This window comes from Oncorhynchus gorbuscha, unplaced genomic scaffold (genome assembly GCF_021184085.1).
Source record: "Oncorhynchus gorbuscha isolate QuinsamMale2020 ecotype Even-year unplaced genomic scaffold, OgorEven_v1.0 Un_scaffold_1239, whole genome shotgun sequence".
NCBI classification, from domain to species: domain Eukaryota; kingdom Metazoa; phylum Chordata; class Actinopteri; order Salmoniformes; family Salmonidae; genus Oncorhynchus; species Oncorhynchus gorbuscha.
Genome location: NW_025746074.1, coordinates 90,527 through 111,049, shown reverse-complemented (window position 1 = coordinate 111,049; position 20,523 = coordinate 90,527). Strand labels below are relative to the sequence as shown.

Below are 20,523 nucleotides of genomic sequence, written 5' to 3'. Positions count from 1 at the left end.
ACGAAACACTAAGTCAGAGAGCCCAAACACTAAGTCAGAGTGACCAAACACTAAGTCAGAGACCAAACACTTAGTCAGAGACCAAACACTAAGGAGACGAAACACTAAGTCAGAAAGCCCAAACACTAAGTCAGAGTGACCAAACACTAAGTCAGAGACCAAACACTTAGTCAGAGACCAAACACTAAGTCAGAGAAACCAAACACTGAGTCAGAGAAACCAACCACTAAGTCAGAGAGACCAACCACTAAGTCAGAGACCAAACACTAAGTCAGAGACCAAACACTAAGTCAGAGACTAAACACTAAGTCAGAGACTAAACACTAAGGAGACGAAACACTAAGTCAGAGAGCCCAAACACTAAGCCAGAGAGACCAAACACTAAGTCAGAGACACCAAACACTAAGGAGACGAAACACTAAGTCAGAGAGCCCAAACACTAAGTCAGAGAGACCAAACACTAAGTCAGAGACCCCAAACACTAAGTCAGAGAGACCAAACACTAAGTCAGAAACCAAACACTAGGTCAGAGACCAAACACTGAGTCAGAGAGACCAAACACTAAGTCAGAGAGACCAAACACTAAGTCAGAGAGACCAAACACTAAGAAGATGAAACACTAAGTCAGAGAGACCAAACACTAAGTCAGAGAGACCAAACACTAAGTCAGAGAGCCCAAACACTAAGTCAGAGACCAAACACTAAGTCAGAGACCAAACACTAAGTCAGAGACCAAACACTAAGTCAGAGACTAAACACTAAGTCAGAGCCCAAACACTAAGGAGACGAAACACTAAGTCAGAGACACCAAACACTAAGGAGACGAAACACTAAGTCAGAGAGCCCAAACACTAAGTCAGAGAGACCAAACACTAAGTCAGAGACCCCAAACACTAAGTCAGAGAGAACAAACACTAAGTCAGAAACCAAACACTAGGTCAGAGACCAAACACTGAGTCAGAGAGACCAAACACTAAGTCAGAGAGACCAAACACTAAGTCAGAGAGACCAAACACTAAGAAGATGAAACACTAAGTCAGAGAGACCAAACACTAAGTCAGAGAGACCAAACACTAAGTCAGAGAGCCCAAACACTAAGTCAGAGAGACCAAACACTAAGGAGACCAAACACTAAGTCAGAGAGCCCAAACACTAAGTCAGAGAGCCCAAACACTAAGTCAGAGACCAAACACTAAGTCAGAGACTAAACACTAAGTCAGAGCCCAAACACTAAGTCAGAGAGCCCAAACACTAAGTCAGAGAGACCAAACACTAAGTTAGAGAGACCAAACACTAAGGAGACGAAACACTAAGTCAGAGAGCCCAAACACTAAGTCAGAGAGACCAAACACTAAGAAGATGAAACACTAAGTCAGAGAGAACAAACACTAAGTCAGAGAGACCAAACACTAAGTCAGAGAGCCCAAACACTAAGTCAGAGAGACCAAACACTAAGTCAGAGACCCCAAACACTAAGTCAGAGAGACCAAACACTAAGGAGACCAAACACTAAGTCAGAGAGCCCAAACACTAAGTCAGAGAGACCAACCACTAAGTCAGAGAGACCAACCACTAAGTCAGAGACCAACCACTAAGTTAGAGAGACCAACCACTAAGTCAGAGACCAACCACTAAGTCAGAGACCAAACACTAAGTCAGAGACCAAACACTGAGTCAGAGAAACCAAACGCTAAGGAGACGAAACACTAAGTCAGAGAGCCCAAACACTAAGTCAGAGAGACCAAACACTAAGTCAGAGAGACCAAACACTAAGTCAGAGAGACCAAACACTAAGGAGACGAAACACTAAGTCATAGAGCCCAAACACTAAGTCAGAAAAACACTGAGTCAGAGACCAACCACTAAGTCAGAGAGACCTGAAAGCCCAAGGAGAGAGTTAAATGAGTCTGAGAAGAACATCAGGACTCACTGGAGTGCAGGAGGAGATCCCCTGGTCACACAGGCTGAGGCTGCAGTGCAGGAAGATGTAACGGTATTCCCCCTGCAGTAGAGCAGAGAACGAAGCCCTGAGGGACGAGCCACTTTCCTCCACTGTCACCTGGGTGCGATTTGTAGGACACCTGGGAGAAGAGCCAAGAAACAGCAAAGGTTTCAAGGTATGTACGGCTACACAGACCGTACACAGCAACAAACACACCATACTTCACACACAAAACAAACACACATGGCCATGCAAACAGCCGATGAACAGAGTCATGTACCTGTCCTGAATCATGTAGGTCCGTGGGAGATTATCAGGGCTGGGGGATTCCGTGGTGTAGCAGTCTTCCAGAACAACAACAAAACGTTCTGCCTCGGACTCCTCTACGGACACGCCCACGTGCAGGGAGGAACCCGCAATCAGGGTGACTGGCTGACCAGCTGGGTAAGGCTGTGTGTAGTTGGAGTCGCGGTACAGAGACATGGAGGCCTTGGCCTTGGCACCGACTCGGACAACTTTATGTTCAGTTCTGTGAACAGGTACAAAGGTACAAAGAGGTGAAGCTACAAATCAAATCAAACTTTATGAACATTAAACATTAAACATTAAACAGTTGAATGTTCATAATGATGACACTGTTAGACTAAACAGTTCCAAAAGGGTTCTTTGGCTGTCCCCATAGGAGAACCCGTTCTGGTTCCAGGTTGAACCTCTGTGGAGAGGGTTCTATATGGAACTCAAAATAATTATATCTGGAACCAAAAGGTTTCTTCCTGGAACCAAAAGGGGTCCTTCAAAGGGTTCTCCTATGGGTTCTCCTATGGGTTCTCCTATGGGTTCTCCTATGGGGACAGCCGAAGAATCCTTTTAGGTTCTAGATATCACTTTTCATATAATAGTGTCGTCTGCATAAAGACAACAGAATTAAACAGAATGGACTTTCTGCATATCTTCTCACAGTGGGAGAGGTCTGATGGCCACATCCAGACTGCTCTCTGTCTCCAGAGGATAGACACAGGAGAAGGGAAAGCCGAAGGGTCGGGAGCCGTTCCTCCCATCTACTGGATAAACTAATAAGCTGTTGGAGTAGACAGCATGGGTGGTGTTTGTCTGGGAAAAAGGGAGGAGGGGATTAAGAAATATGTCATATTTGCATTAGTGATGTGTAGACTACTGTGAAATCACAGTGATTTGGGGTAATTCTTTCCTTCCTAGGTTTTGGCCTTTCTAGGGAGTTTTTCCTAGCCACCGTGCTTCTACACCTGCATTGCTTGCTGTTTGGGGTTTTAGGCTGGGTTTCTGTACAGCACTTTGAGATATCAGCTGATGTACGAAGGGCTATATAAATACATTTGATTTGATTTGATTTGCCAATTAACCACCGTTAACACTAATGTCATGTCGTCTTCAGCCCGATTTATTTACATCACCTTTATTTAAAGAGTCCTATTGAGACCAAGGTCTCGTGACCAGCAGCTATTACACATTAAACGTTAGAGACACACATACTTCAGTCAAGGCAGGAGCATAGAAAACACAAAAATACAAAAACACAATTGAAAAAACAAGCAGAGGTTCCTCCACCAACAATCTGAACTGAAAGGCACCACTGCATCCCGCGTAGCTCGGTTGGTAGAGTATGGCGCCAGAGTTGTGGGTTCGATTCCCACCAGGGACCAGTATGAAAAGTATCAACGTATATTCACTCACTACTGCAAGTGGCTCTGGATAAGAGCGTCTGCTAAATGTCAAATGTAACTGTAGGTTGTTCTGAAGGTCATTCCATAAGGAGGATGTGATCCAACTGTGTTTAGTAATAATTCACAAAACGTCTCCAGGGAAAATATTGGGGCAGCAATATAGAACCTTCTTGAACATAAAGTGAAAATATTTCTCACCTCCAGAGTGTTTCCACAGTGTCCCTCCCGTCGCTCCACCTGGTACCACACTGAGCCGTTACGATCCTCGTGGGCGGAGCAGCGTCCGTCAGCCAGGTGGGCAGAGGAAGCATCCAGACCAGCAGCCTCCAGGTAAACGTTTGGAAGGCCCACCTTCAGGAGGCTCCGCCCACACACCAGCTCTGGAGCTACGTGAACAACTCGGGAGGTTATTTAAGCAATAAGGCGTGTGAACAGGTACATGTGTGAGACTGAGATCTCTGTGTGGCTTCTTATACACCACGCAACACGGAATGCCTGCATACATCCCTCAGCCATGGTATATTGGCCATATACCACAAACCCCCAAGCTGCCTTTATCAACCAATCATCATTCAGGGTATGAGGAAACATGTATTTTTACTGTTCTAATTCCATTGGTAATCAGTTTATAATAGTAATAATGCACCTTGGGGGTTTGTGACATATGGTCAATATACCACGCCTCCTCTGACCTTATTGGTTAAAAGACACGCCTCCTCTGACCTTATTGGTTAAAAGACACGCCTCTTAAAGATGCATCATTTCACCCCTAAATCTCTGCGTTTCATAGTGTTTGAAAAAAAGACCGATCTGACCGTACAGTTTATATTTGTTCAGCACTCACCTTTCCTCTCACATCTCCAGGTGGTCTCATTGTCTCTCACACAGGCATCAAACACTCCACATGTGGAACACACCGTGGTGTTGACATCTGGAAGAGACAGAGGTAGTGTTAAATGACTTTGTTATGTCTAGTTATTTGAACACTCTTGATGTCTTTAAGAAACAGTGACAAGGACATTATGAGGTCATACCTGCACAGTGACAAGGACATTATGAGGTCATACCTGCACAGTGACAAGGACATTATGACGTCATACCTGCACAGTGACAAGGACATTATGATGTCATACCTGCACAGTAGGCCATGTTGCATGTTGTTGTAGGGACAAACTTGTAGACATAGTAGTTTCCATAGCAGGCTTTGACATGGATGGGATTTTGCCTCCTGTAGCAGCAGTCATAATAATAGTGTCCACAGACGCTCCTCTGAACCACCCCGTCTAACAGCTGGGGATGAGCTAATGGAAGCCACAAGGGGATCTCCGTCCCACACATGTATTTCTCCACACACCTCTCTGGCATCTGAACACTGGTGTTCCCCAGGAACAGGCGATACCAGCCCTGCCACTTGACAGACGAGTCACAGTGGTAGCCGTTAGCTGGACCATAGTTGGTGGTGGAACGCCAGTCGTCATTCAGTACAGTGTAGTGCAGGCAGGGGTCTGCACAGAGGGACGTTCCACCAACACTGATACAGTCCTCTCCCACTGGACACCGTCTCCCCCCGCACTGAAACTGCACTGAACGGGAGTCGCCAGGACTGGATTGGAGGTCGTCTTCAGGAGGCACCAGGCAGTTGAAGGATCCGGGGGTGTTCTCACAGACCTGAGGAGGGCTGCAGGGTTGGTCTGGGAGGGAACACTCGTCAACGTCCACACAGCCCAGCTCCGAGGACCAGCCGTAACCTTGACGACAGCAGGAGCCTTTAGCGCAGAAGTCAAGGTCGTAGCAGGTGATGCCGTCGCCAACGAAGCCATCTTGACAGGTGCAAGTGACGGTTTGGAAAGCATCTCCCCTCTCACGTTCCACAGGTGAGTCTAGGCAGGTGGCTTGGTCATGACACGCCTCACAACTGGTAACAACCGTACCTGAGAAAACAATTCCCCCATAAAGCTTATGACAAGACACTACATTCGATTTAATCAATAAGGCCCGAGGAGGTGTGATATATTGGCCGTTATAAACTGGGTAGTTTGTGTCCTGGATGCTGATTGGTTGAAAGCTGTGGAATATCAGACATTATAAACTGGTTGGTTAGAGCCCTGAATGCTGATTGGATGACAGACGTGGTATTCCGACCGAATACCACGGGTATGAAAAAACATGTATAATTACTGCTCTAATTACGTTGGTAAACAGTTTATAATAGCAATAAGGCACCTTGAAGATTTGTGTTATATGGCCAATATACGACAGGCTAACAACAGCCCTTAGCCGTGATATATTGGCCATATACAACACCCCCTCGTGCCTTATTGCTTAAATATACCACAAGTATGATGCAAAATTACTTGTTTACTGTTATAATAACTTTGGTAACTAGTTTATAATAGCAATAATGCACATCAGTGGTTTGTGGTATATGGCCAATATGTCACTGCTAAGGGCTGTATCCAGGCACTCCCCGTCACATCGTGCCTAAGAACAACAACACATCAACCCTCACATAATTCTGATAAAAAACAATGACAATTGATCTCATCCAGTGGTACAGTTGAAGTCATTAGTTTACATACACTTTAGCCAAATACATTTAAACTCAGTTTTTCCACAATTCCTGACATTTCATCCTAGTAAGGAATTCCCTGTTTTAGGTCAGTTAGGATCACCACTTTATTTTAAGAATGTGAAATGTCAGAATAATAGTAGAGAGAATGATTTATTTCAGCTTTAATTTCTTTCATCACATTCCCAGTGGGTCAGAAGTTTACATACAATCAATTAGTATTTGGTATGATTGCCTTTAAATTGTTTAACTTGGGTCAAATGTTTCAGGTAGCCTTCCACAATACATTGGGTGAATTTTGTCCCTTTCCTCCTGACAGAGCTGGTGTAACTGAGTCAGGTTTGTTGACCTCCTTGCTCGCACACACTTTTCAATTCTGCCCACAAATGTTCTATAGAATTGAGGTCAGGGCTTTTACTGTGGATATACAGTATATCACAAAAGTGAGTACACCCCTCACATTTTTGTAAATATTTGAGTATATCTTTTCATGTGACAACACTGAAGAAATGACACTTTGCTACAATGTAAAGTAGTGAGTGTACAGCTTGTATAACAGTGTAAATTTGCTGTCCCCTCAATACAACTCAACACGCAGCCTTTAATGTCTAAACTGCTGGCAACAAAAGTGAGTCCACCCCTAAGTGAAAATGTCTAAATTGGGCCCAAAGTGTCAATATTTTGTGTGGCCACCACCATTTTCCAGCACTGCCTTAACCCTCTTGGGCATGGAGTTCACCAGAGCTTCACAGGTTTCCACTGGAGTCCTCTTCCCCTCCTCCATGACGACATCACGGAGCTGGTGGATGTTAGAGACCTTGCACTCCTCCACCTTCCGTTTGAGGATGCCCCACAGATGTTATACACTGTTATACAAGCTGTACACTCACTACTTTACATTGTAGCAAAGTGTCATTTCTTCAGTGTTGTCACATGAAAAGATATACTCAAATATTTACAAAAATGTGAGGGGTGTACTCACTGTTGTGATATACTGTAGATACTTTTGTACCTGTTTCCTCCAGCATCTTCACAAGGTCCTTGGCTGTTGTTCTGGGATGGATTTGCACTTTTCTCACCAAAGTACGTTAATCTTTAGGAGACAGAACGCATCTCCTACCTGAGCGGTATGACGGCTGCGTGGTCCCATGGTGTTCATAGTTGCGCACTATTGTTTGTACAGATGAACGTGGTACCTTCAGGCATTTGGAAATTGCTCCCAATGATGAACCAGACTTGTGGAGGTCTACACTTTTTTTCCCCTCATCTTCCAAAAAGGGTTCTTCAGATGAGAATGGTTATTGGTAGAACCCTGACCTTCTGCAAAGAACCCTTTTGGAACCCTATTTTCTAAGAATGTTCCATGGTTAAGGGCTGTTCCTGTGCCTGGATACAGCCCTTAATAGTGGTTTATTGGCTGTACACCACAAACTCTTGAGATGCCTTATTGCTATTATAAACCGGTTACCAACATAAATATAACAGTAAACAAATTGTTTTGCGTTATACCATTGGTATATTGCCTAACATATGGCTGGAATTCTGTTTTTAGCCAATCGGCATCCAAGACCCGAACTACCCGGTTTATAATAAGCTTTATATTAATGATCCAGACTTTAATCATCAATGCCCCTCCAAAGGAATGTGCCAGAATGATAGAAATCACATGTTCTAAATCATCTGAAGACAGAGAACAAGTCCATTGTTTATGAAATTCGCTGTCATATATCCTTCTTTGGAGGCTAAATCTATGCTGTGTATCCTACTGCTGATTCATTAAACTCGGCATGTGAAAAACTACAACCAACACGGCAGTGAACAAGGCTGTAGCCCTCCACTGCTTTAAGGATTAAGGGACCATCTTAAAACTGCAACACCAACTATTGCATGTGAAAAAATGTCAATATCTTCTCAACCATATGACATAGTGAACCTATTACAGTTGGTTTGAGATGTCTAAGTCATGTGGTTGCAAAGACATTTTTCAGTTAATCACTTGCACTTTTAAGACAGTCCCTTAGCTCTGAATACACAGACAATAAGCCATTGAAATCAACGGAACAGAACAACAAAAACAACTTGTTCTCTATCGTCAGCTGATTCAGAATATGACTTTTTTGTCATCCTGTCACGTTCCGTTGAATATTTATTGAAGAGTCTGAATGTTTAAAATAAATCTAAACACATTGCGGTTGACAAGACAAGAGGTGAAGTCTCCAAAAAACATTTTAAGTTCCATAATTTTAAAATCAGGAGTGGCTAATTATTGCCCAGATCTTTAACACAATAACACAATATCCCACATGACGTCCCGTTCCCTATATAGTGGCAGGGCTCTGGTCAAAAACAGTGTATCACATAGGGATTAGGAAGCCATTTGGGACTCAAACCAACATCTTGAAATGGCAATAAAGAAGGTTAAATGCACATCTAACACTTGATGAATACCGTGCTGAGTTAATAAATAATAATACTGAGGTAAAGGAAGGAGAGGAATATATATATACATATTCCTATATATTCCTCTCCTTCCTTTACCTCAGTATTATTATATTATATATACAGTATATATATATATATATATATATATATATATATATATATATATATATATATATATATATATATATATATAGCTGCTCCCCATTGCTTTATTCTTGCCCACAAAGCATCACCCATAACCTGCACTGGGGAGCAACTATATATATATATATACACTGGGGAGCAGCTATATATATATATATACACTGGGGAGCAGCTATATATATATACACTGGGGAGCAGCTAGATATATACACTGGGGAGCAGCTATATATATATATATACACTGGGGAGCAGCTATATATATACACTGGGGAGCAGCTATATATATATATATATATATACACTGGGGAGCAGCTATATATATATACACACTGGGGAGCAGCTATATATATATATATACACTGGGGAGCAGCTATATATATATACACAGGGGAGCAGCTATATATATATATACACTGGGGAGCAGCTATATATATTCACTGGGGAACAGCTATATATATACACTGGGGAGCAGCTATATATATATATATATATATACACTGGGGAGCAGCTATATATATATACACTGGGGAGCAGCTATATATATATATATATACACTGGGGAGTAGCTATATATATATACACTGGGGAGCAGCTATATATATATATACACTGGGGAGCAGCTATATATATATATACACTGGGGAGCAGCTATATATATACACTGGGGAGCAGCTATATGTATATATATACACTGGGGAGCAGCTATATATATACACTGGGGAGCAACTATATATATATACACTGGGGAGCAGCTATATATATATATATATATATACACTGGGGAGCAACTATATATATATATATACACTGGGGAGCAGCTATATATATATATACACTGGGGAGCAGCTATATATATATATATACACTGGGGAGCAGCTATATATATATATATATACACTGGGGAGCAGCTATATATATATACACTGGGGAGCAGCTATATATATATATACACTGGGGAGCAGCTATATATATACACTGGGGAGCAGCTATATATATATATATACACTGGGGAGCAACTATATATATATATACACTGGGGAGCAGCTATATGTATATATACACTGGGGAGCAGCTATATATATATATACACTGGGGAGCAGCTATATATATATATATATATATACACTGGGAGCAACTATATATATATATATATATATATACACTGGGGAGCAGCTATATATATATATACACTGGGGAGCAACTATATATATATACACTGGGGAGCAGCTATATATATATATATATATATATACACTGGGGAGCAACTATATATATATATATATATATATACACTGGGGAGCAGCTATATATATATATACACTGGGGAGCAACTATATATATATACACTGGGGAGCAGCTATATATATATATATACACTGGGGAGCAGCTATATATATATATATACGGTATATACGGTATGATATGCGGTTGGAGCGAGTGGTCGCATCTGCACTTCGCTCCCACGGGTAGTATAACTTTTTCATTATATTTCATTATATCACAACGGTTTGATTTGTCTTATCTTAGCAATTTCTTCTCAGCTAGCTACATAGCCGTCTTTGTATCAAAGATAATTGCGTAATTATCGTATTTCGCCGTCCTAACGTAGTCTTCACTAGCCAGCTAGCTAACGTCCACTGATTAGCTGCACTGGAGAAACTATTACACTCAACTGAACGACTTGATTAGTTTAGTGTTAGCTAGCTACATAGCTGTCTTTGCTGTCTTCGTATCATCGTATCCAAGATAATTGTGTTGTTTAGGTTTAGAGTGTGTAGTCTTAGAGTGATTATCTTAATTTACCGAGGTTAGCTAGCCAGCTATTTGTCGTCCTTAACGTAGGTGACTCTGCTAGCTAGCCAACGCTAGCCAACGTCTTCTGTATAGAACTCAACTACCCGGTCGCATTCACAGGTAGTATCACATTTTCACTTCATTTCATTACAGTACAACGGTTTGATTTGTTTGATCGTAGCTAGCTACTTAGCTAGCTACATAGCCGTCTTTGTATCAAAGATAATTGTGTAGTCTAGAGCGATTTTCTAGGTTCGCTAGCCATCTATTGTCGTTCTTTTAACGCAACGTAACGTAAACAACACTGCTAGCTAGCCTGCTAGCCCCGAATAGCAACACTGCATAAACTATTACACTCAACGGAACGACTTGATTAGTGTAGTGTCAACAACGCACCCACTGCCAGCTGGCCTACTTCAGCAGTACTGTATCATTTGAATCATTTTAGTCAATAAGATTCTTGCTACGTAGCTTAACTTTCTGAACATTCGAGACGTGTAGTCCACTTGTCATTCCAATCTCCTTTGCATTAGCGTAGCCTCTTCTGTAGCCTGTCAACTATGTGTCTGTTTATCCCTGTTCTCTCCTCTCTGCACAGACCATACAAACGCTCCTCACCGCGTGGCCGCGGCCACCCTACTCTGGTGGTCCCAGCGCGCACGACCCACGTGGAGTTCCAGGTCTCCGGTAGCCTCTGGAACTGCCAATCTGCGGTCAACAAGGCAGAGTTCATCTCAGCCTATGCCTCCCTCCAGTCCCTCGACTTCTTGGCACTGACGGAAACATGGATCACCACAGACAACACTGCTACTCCTACTGCTCTCTCTTCGTCCGCCCACGTGTTCTCGCACACCCCGAGAGCGTCTGGTCAGCGGGGTGGTGGCACCGGGATCCTCATCTCTCCCAACTGGTCATTCTCTCTTTCTCCCCTTACCCATCTGTCTATCGCCTCCTTTGAATTCCATGCTGTCACAGTTACTAGCCCTTTCAAGCTTAACATCCTTATCATTTATCGCCCTCCAGGTTCCCTCGGAGAGTTCATCAATGAGCTTGATGCCTTGATAAGCTCCTTTCCTGAGGACGGCTCACCTCTCACAGTTCTGGGCGACTTTAACCTCCCCACGTCTACCTTTGACTCTTTCCTCTCTGCCTCCTTCTTTCCACTCCTCTCCTCTTTTGACCTCACCCTCTCACCTTCCCCCTACTCACAAGGCAGGCAATACGCTCGACCTCATCTTTACTAGATGCTGTTCTTCCACTAACCTCATTGCAACTCCCCTCCAAGTCTCCGACCACTGCCTTGTATCCTTTTCCCTCTCGCTCTCATCCAACACCTCCCACACTGCCCCTACTCGGATGGTATCGCGCCGTCCCAACCTTCGCTCTCTCTCCCCCGCTACTCTCTCCTCTTCCATCCTATCATCTCTTCCCTCCGCTCAAACCTTCTCCCACCTATCTCCTGATTCTGCCTCCTCAACCCTCCTCTCCTCCCTCTCTGCATCCCTTGACTCTCTATGTCCCCTATCCTCCAGGCCGGCTCGGTCCTCCCCTCCCGCTCCGTGGCTCGATGACTCATTGCGAGCTCACAGAACAGGGCTCCGGGCAGCCGAGCGGAAATGGAGGAAAATCCGCCTCCCTGCGGACCTGGCATCCTTTCACTCCCTCCTCTCTACATTTTCCTCCTCTGTCTCTGCTGCTAAAGCCACTTTCTACCACGCTAAATTCCAAGCATCTGCCTCTAACCCTAGGAAGCTCTTTGCCACCTTCTCCTCCCTCCTGAATCCTCCGCCCCCTCCCCCTCCTCCCTCTCTGCAGATGACTTCGTCAACCATTTTGAAAAGAAGGTCGACGACATCCGATCCTCGTTTGCTAAGTCAAACGACACCGCTGGTTCTGCTCACACTGCCCTACCCTGTGCTCTGACCTCTTTCTCCCCTCTCTCCAGATGAAATCTCGCGTCTTGTGACGGCCGGCCGCCCAACAACCTGCCCGCTTGACCCTATCCCTCCTCTCTTCTCCAGACCATTTCCGGAGACCTTCTCCCTTACCTCACCTCGCTCATCAACTCATCCCTGACCGCTGGCTACGTCCCCTCCGTCTTCAAGAGAGCGAGAGTTGCACCCCTTCTGAAAAAACCTACACTCGATCCCTCCGATGTCAACAATTACAGACCAGTATCCCTTCTTTCTTTTCTCTCCAAAACTCTTGAACGTGCCGTCCTTGGCCAGCTCTCCCGCTATCTCTCTCTGAATGACCTTCTTGATCCAAATCAGTCAGGTTTCAAGACTAGTCATTCAACTGAGACTGCTCTCCTCTGTATCACGGAGGCGCTCCGCACTGCTAAAGCTAACTCTCTCTCCTCTGCTCTCATCCTTCTAGATCTATCGGCTGCCTTCGATACTGTGAACCATCAGATCCTCCTCTCCACCCTCTCCGAGTTGGGCATCTCCGGCGCGGCCCACGCTTGGATTGCGTCCTACCTGACAGGTCGCTCCTACCAGGTGGCGTGGCGAGAATCTGTCTCCTCACCACGCGCTCTCACCACTGGTGTCCCCCAGGGCTCTGTTCTTGGCCCTCTCCTATTCTCGCTATACACCAAGTCACTTGGCTCTGTCATAACTTCACATGGTCTCTCTTATCATTGCTATGCAGACGACACACAATTAATCTTCTCCTTTCCCCTTCTGATGACCAGGTGGCGAATCGCATCTCTGCATGTCTGGCAGACATATCAGTGTGGATGACGGATCACCACCTCAAGCTGAACCTCGGCAAGACGGAGCTGCTCTTCCTCCCGGGGAAGGACTGCCCGTTCCATGATCTCGCCATCACGGTTGACAACTCCATTGTGTCCTCCTCCCAGAGCGCCAAGAACCTTGGCGTGATCCTGGACAACACCCTGTCGTTCTCAACCAACATCAAGGCGGTGGCCCGTTCCTGTAGGTTCATGCTCTACAACATCCGCAGAGTACGACCCTGCCTCACACAGGAAGCGGCGCAGGTCCTAATCCAGGCACTTGTCATCTCCCGTCTGGATTACTGCAACTCGCTGTTGGCTGGGCTCCCTGCCTGTGCCATTAAACCCCTTCAACTCATCCAGAACGCCGCAGCCCGTCTGGTGTTCAACCTTCCCAAGTTCTCTCACGTCACCCCGCTCCTCCGTTCTCTCCACTGGCTTCCAGTTGAAGCTCGCATCCGCTACAAGACCATGGTGCTTGCCTACGGAGCTGTGAGGGGAACGGCACCTCAGTACCTCCAGGCTCTGATCAGGCCCTACACCCAAACAAGGGCACTGCGTTCATCCACCTCTGGCCTGCTCGCCTCCCTACCACTGAGGAAGTACAGCTCCCGCTCAGCCCAGTCAAAACTGTTCGCTGCTCTGGCCCCCAATGGTGGAACAAACTCCCTCACGACGCCAGGACAGCGGAGTCAATCACCACCTTCCGGAGACACCTGAAACCCCACCTCTTTAAGGAATACCTAGGATAGGATAAGTAATCCCTCTCACCCCACCCCCCCTAAGTTTTAGATGCACTATTGTTAAGTGACTGTCCCACTGGATGTCATAAGGTGAATGCACCAATTTGTAAGTCGCTCTGGATAAGAGCGTCTGCTAAATGACTTAAATGTAATGTAAATGTAATATACACTGGGGAGCAACTATATATATATATATACACTGGGGAGCAGCTATATATATACACTGGGGAACAGCTATATATATATATATATATATATATACACTGGGGAGCAGCTATATATATATATATACACTGGGGAGCAGCTATATATATATATATATATATATATACACTGGGGAGCAGCTATATATATATATATACACTGGGGAGCAGCTATATATATATATATATATATATATATATATATATATATATATATATATATATATATATATACACTGGGGAGCAGCTATATATATATATATACACTGGGGAGCAGCTATATATATATACACTGGGGAGCAGCTATATATATATATACACTGGGGAGCAGCTATATATATATATACACTGGGGAGCAGCTATATATATATATATACACTGGGGAGCAGCTATATATATATATACACTGGGGAGCAGCTATATATATATATATATATATATATACTGGGAGCAGCTATATATATATATATACACTGGGGAGCAGCTATATATATATATATACACTGGGGAGCAGCTATATATATATACACTGGGGAGCAACTATATATATATATACACTGGGGAGCAGCTATATATATATATATACACTGGGGAGCAGCTATATATATATATACACTGGGGAGCAGCTATATATATATATATATATATATATATACACTGGGGAGCAACTATATATATATATATATATATACACTGGGGAGCAGCTATATATATATACACACTGGGGAGCAACTATATATATATACACTGGGGAGCAGCTATATATATATATATACACTGGGGAGCAGCTATATATATATATATACACTGGGGAGCAGCTATATATATATATACACTGGGGAGCAGCTATATATATATATATATATATACACTGGGGAGCAGCTATATATATATACACTGGGAGCAGCTATATATATATATATACACTGGGGAGCAGCTATATATATATATATACACTGGGGAGCAACTATATATATATACACTGGGAGCAGCTATATATATATATATACACTGGGAGCAGCTATATATATATATACACTGGGGAGCAGCTATATATATATATATATATATACACTGGGGAGCAGCTATATATATATACACACTGGGGAGCAACTATATATATATATACACTGGGGAGCAGCTATATATATATATACACTGGGGAGCAACTATATATATATATACACTGGGGAGCAGCTATATATATACACTGGGGAACAGCTATATATATATATATATATATATATATATATATACACTGGGGAGCAGCTATATATATATATACACTGGGGAGCAGCTATATATATATATACACTGGGGAGCAACTATATATATATATACACTGGGGAGCAGCTATATATATATATATATACACTGGGGAGCAGCTATATATATATATACACTGGGGAGCAGCTATATATATATATACACTGGGGAGCAGCTATATATATATATATATATATACACTGGGGAGCAACTATATATATATACACTGGGGAGCAGCTATATATATATATATATATACACTGGGGAGCAGCTATATATATATACACACTGGGGAGCAACTATATATATATATACACTGGGGAGCAACTATATATATATATATACACTGGGGAGCAGCTATATATATATACACACTGGGGAGCAACTATATACACTGGGGAGCAGCTATATATATATATACACTGGGGAGCAGCTATATATATATATATACACTGGGGAGCAGCTATATATATATACACACTGGGGAGCAGCTATATATATATATACACTGGGGAGCAGCTATATATATATACACACTGGGGAGCAACTATATACACTGGGGAGCAGCTATATATATATATACACTGGGGAGCAGCTATATATATATATACACTGGGGAGCAGCTATATATATATATACACTGGGGAGCAACTATATATATATATATATATACACTGGGGAGCAGCTATATATATATACACACTGGGGAGCAACTATATATATATACACTGGGGAGCAGCTATATATATATATACACTGGGGAGCAGCTATATATATATATATATATATACACTGGGGAGCAGCTATATATATATATACACTGGGAGCAGCTATATATATATATACACTGGGGAGCAGCTATATATATATATACACTGGGAGCAGCTATATATATACACTGGGGAGCAGCTATATATATATATACACTGGGGAGCAGCTATATATATATACACACTGGGGAGCAGCTATATATATATATACACTGGGGAGCAGCTATATATATATATACACTGGGGAGCAGCTATATATATATATATACACTGGGGAGCAGCTATATATATATACACTGGGGAGCAGCTATATATATATACACTGGGGAGCAGCTATATATATATATACACTGGGGAGCAGCTATATATATATATACACTGGGGAGCAGCTATATATATATATACACTGGGGAGCAGCTATATATATATATACACTGGGGAGCAGCTATATATATATATACACTGGGGAGCAGCTATATATATATATACACTGGGGAGCAGCTATATATATATATACACTGGGGAGCAGCTATATATATATACACTGGGGAGCAGCTATATATATATACACTGGGGAGCAGCTATATATATATATACACTGGGGAGCAGCTATATATATATATACACTGGGGAGCAGCTATATATATATATACACTGGGGAGCAGCTATATATATATATACACTGGGGAGCAGCTATATATATATATACTGGGAGCAGCTATATATATATATACACTGGGGAGCAGCTATATATATATATACACTGGGGAGCAGCTATATATATATATACACTGGGAGCAGCTATATATATATATACACTGGGAGCAGCTATATATATATATACACTGGGAGCAGCTATATATATATATACACTGGGAGCAGCTATATATATATATACACTGGGGAGCAGCTATATATATATATACACTGGGGAGCAGCTATATATATATATACACTGGGGAGCAGCTATATATATATATACACTGGGGAGCAACAGTATTCTGTGTGATGCTCTCATTCCGTTCCCTAAATGAGAATCAACCCTTTACCTGAGCTGTCTGCAGTAACATGTTGAAAGAACAGGAGCACCATCAGAACACCCGATGACATCATTCTGTTCAGCTTCTCTTCAGATCAGACACACGGCTGGAAAATAAAGAATGAAAAATAATATAGATTTATTTTGGAACAGTTATAGCCAACGGAAGTACTTCCGGCAGAGGAAGCTGATAAAAAAATGTTTTCTTTCATCATAAACCTACGTGTTTCAGCCTAAAAGTCTCCATCAGGGTTAAAACATGATAAAGGCTAACGAGCGAAACAAACAAGTTTTAGTTTTATAATTGAAGAATCGTTTAAAAATAACAAATGATCAACTTCCACTTCCTGAGTTCTTGAATTCACTTCAATTGTGGCAAAATCAACCAATAAAAGGTGACGTATTTTCATGCAGAAGGAATAAGAGATAGTTGAAACTATGGAAAAAGACATCACTCACTTACCAATCAGCATATGATGGATTTGACCATTGAGCTAGAGAATATATCCAGTAGGTTTTCAGGGGAGGAGGGGGTGGTGGGGCGCGTCATGTGACTACAGTAAAAGGAATATTGTTTTTAACAGAGTTACTAATTAATCGTTACTAATTAACTATTAGAAATATAATCTATGCCAGTTAGCCTTGTGCCAATGTGCCCATGGTGATGACACTGAAACATTGAACAACTGAATAAAGTGTATTGTTTAAAGCAGTGTTTCCCAATACCAAAAGGGGGGGGTTACATTTTGCCCTAGCACCGAACACATTTGATTCAGCTAATCAACTCACCATCAATCAAATTTGATTTGAATCAGGTATGTTAGCACATTGGAAAAATGTGTCCCCGTTCGGGTCCCCAGGACCAGGATTGGGAAACACATCTTTAAAGGGACATGTCACTCGTAAATTAAAGACTTTCAGACCTCAAAAGTAGACTGGTTTCAGGGTTTCAAGATGGAACCCACGACATTGGTTGTGTAGATCATACCATATGCCTCAATCCAAAGGGGTTTCTCCAGGGCTTATCTTTTCCATTCACTCTGACATGAGTTCACTTTGGAAGTCTGAAAACTGAAAACGTCTGACAACCTTTTAGTTGAAGGTGTAGTGTCCCTTTATTACCTGTATGGAGCTGAACTAATGAGCTCATCACTCCGAGTGTTATGTTGGTCTGTCAATGATAATAAGTCATGACCACAGGTCCTACTGGTCGGAGCCAAAAGGGCCCATTGGGCGGGAGCCTATCGGTCGTCAGAAGTCAGAAGCTCCGCCTCTTTCAAAAATGTTTCTTCTTCTAATCTGATTTTAAACCTAACCTTAACCACACTGTCTACTTTATGCCGAACCATAACTTTAAATGAAGACCAAACCACACTGCTTACTTTGTGCCGAACCATAACTTTAAATGAAGACCAACCTCACTGATTACTTTATGCCTAACCATAACTTTAAATGAAGACCAACCTCACTGATTACTTTATATATATGTCTAACCATAACTTTAAATGAAGACCAAACCACACTGCTTACTTTATGTCTAACCATAACTTTAAATGAAGACCAACCTCACTGATTACTTTAATGAAGACCAACCATGTTACTTTAGACAGCTTGATGTACCAGTACACCCCCTGGACAGGACACTAGTCTATCTCCTGTTTCTGTAAGGTGAGGCAGAATGATGTACCAGTACACCCCCTGGACAGGACACTAGTCTATCTCCTGTTTCTGTAGGGTGAGGCAGAATGATGTACCAGTTCACCCCCTGGACAGGACACTAGTCTATCTCCTGTTTCTGTAAGGTGAGGCAGAATGATGTACCAGTTCACCCCCTGGACAGGACACTAGTCTATCTCCTGTTTCTGTAGGGTGAGGCAGCCTGATGTACCAGTACACCCCCTGGACAGGACACTAGTCTATCTCCTGTTTCTGTAGGGTGAGGCAGCTTGATGTACCAGTTCACCCCCTGGACAGGACACTAGTCTATCTCCTGTTCCTGTAAGGTGAGGCAGAATGATATACCAGTTCACCCCCTGGAAAGATGCTGTCACTGATATCAAGTTACATTTATTGGAGAACCCAATATTTTCCCCTGATAATCTGTAGGGTGAGTTGTGCTCACAGTTCATTCACACACACACACTCACTGTTTCTGTACACACACACACACACACACACACACACACAGGACACACACACACACACTGTACACACAACACACACACACACCCCCACACACACTACACACACACTGTACAATAAACGAATGCAATTGTCATCAGTCAGTTACGGACAAGAAACTCTTATCTAATGCTGTACAAACAATCCTCTGGTCCATTCTCAAAAACATCATAAAATGTAGCCTACTGATTAATCTTAGTGGTCTGATTAAATACATTCACAACTGAGTTAGGAAATAGGACACACACACACACACACACACACACACACACACACACACACACACACACACACACACACACACACACACACACACACCTGGATTCAATCCAAGGCGTGTTATAGAGCAGCTATCCTATGATGTATATTGTCGTGTGTTGAATTGGATTGAATCCCAGTCCCAGTACAAGGGCCTGAAGGCAACACCCACGTTGAGTTTAATGTAACAATGGAGAGAAGTGGAAGGTCCTCAACCAACAGTAACAATGGAGAGAAGTGGAAGGTCCTCAACCAACAGTAACAATGGAGAGAAGTGGAAGGTCCTCAACCAACAGTAACAATGGAGAGAAGTGGAAGGTCCTCAACCAACAGTAACAATGGAGAGAAGTGGAAGGTATGTAACAATGGAGAGAAGTGAAGGTATGTGTGTATGAAAGTGTGTAGATATATGTGAAGGCCCTCCTTAGCGCCCCCACCCCTCTTCCCCCACACAGTTGTGAGCTATAATTTGAATAAAGCTGATTTTAAACACAACAAACTCATGTCAGGAAAAGACAAAAGGTGAAACGAATCTATGCCTGTTCTGATAAAAACCTCTGGGCATTTAGCCTCGGGGGATGCCTTGTTTGACCACACCCCCTTCCTTGCTCCTGCCCTGCCTCTTCCACCAATCCATTTGTTTTTATGGACAGAAAAGAGCAGGTGCTCTGAGCTGTCCGATCAGGTCCGTTGTCTATTGTCTGCTCTGACACACTGGCTTCTGTGACAGCATAG

General features: G+C 42.7%; 1 protein-coding gene across 1 annotated transcript in view; it reads right to left on the bottom strand.

Annotated features, from left to right (window-relative positions):
* Positions 1–18,935, bottom strand: part of LOC124021878 (uromodulin-like) — a 59,638-nt gene extending 40,703 nt beyond the window's left edge. The window contains exons 1-8 of the mRNA XM_046337018.1: positions 17,813–18,935; positions 17,360–17,456; positions 4,776–5,573; positions 4,487–4,573; positions 3,841–4,028; positions 2,901–3,052; positions 2,223–2,471; positions 1,931–2,081 (exon numbers count right to left, since the gene is read on the bottom strand). Coding sequence (XP_046192974.1) covers positions 1,931–2,081; positions 2,223–2,471; positions 2,901–3,052; positions 3,841–4,028; positions 4,487–4,573; positions 4,776–5,573; positions 17,360–17,423 — 1,689 coding nt within the window. The 5' untranslated portion in view covers positions 17,424–17,456; positions 17,813–18,935. The remainder of the gene's footprint in view (positions 1–1,930; positions 2,082–2,222; positions 2,472–2,900; positions 3,053–3,840; positions 4,029–4,486; positions 4,574–4,775; positions 5,574–17,359; positions 17,457–17,812) is intronic.
* Between the last annotated feature and the right edge of the window lie 1,588 nt (positions 18,936–20,523).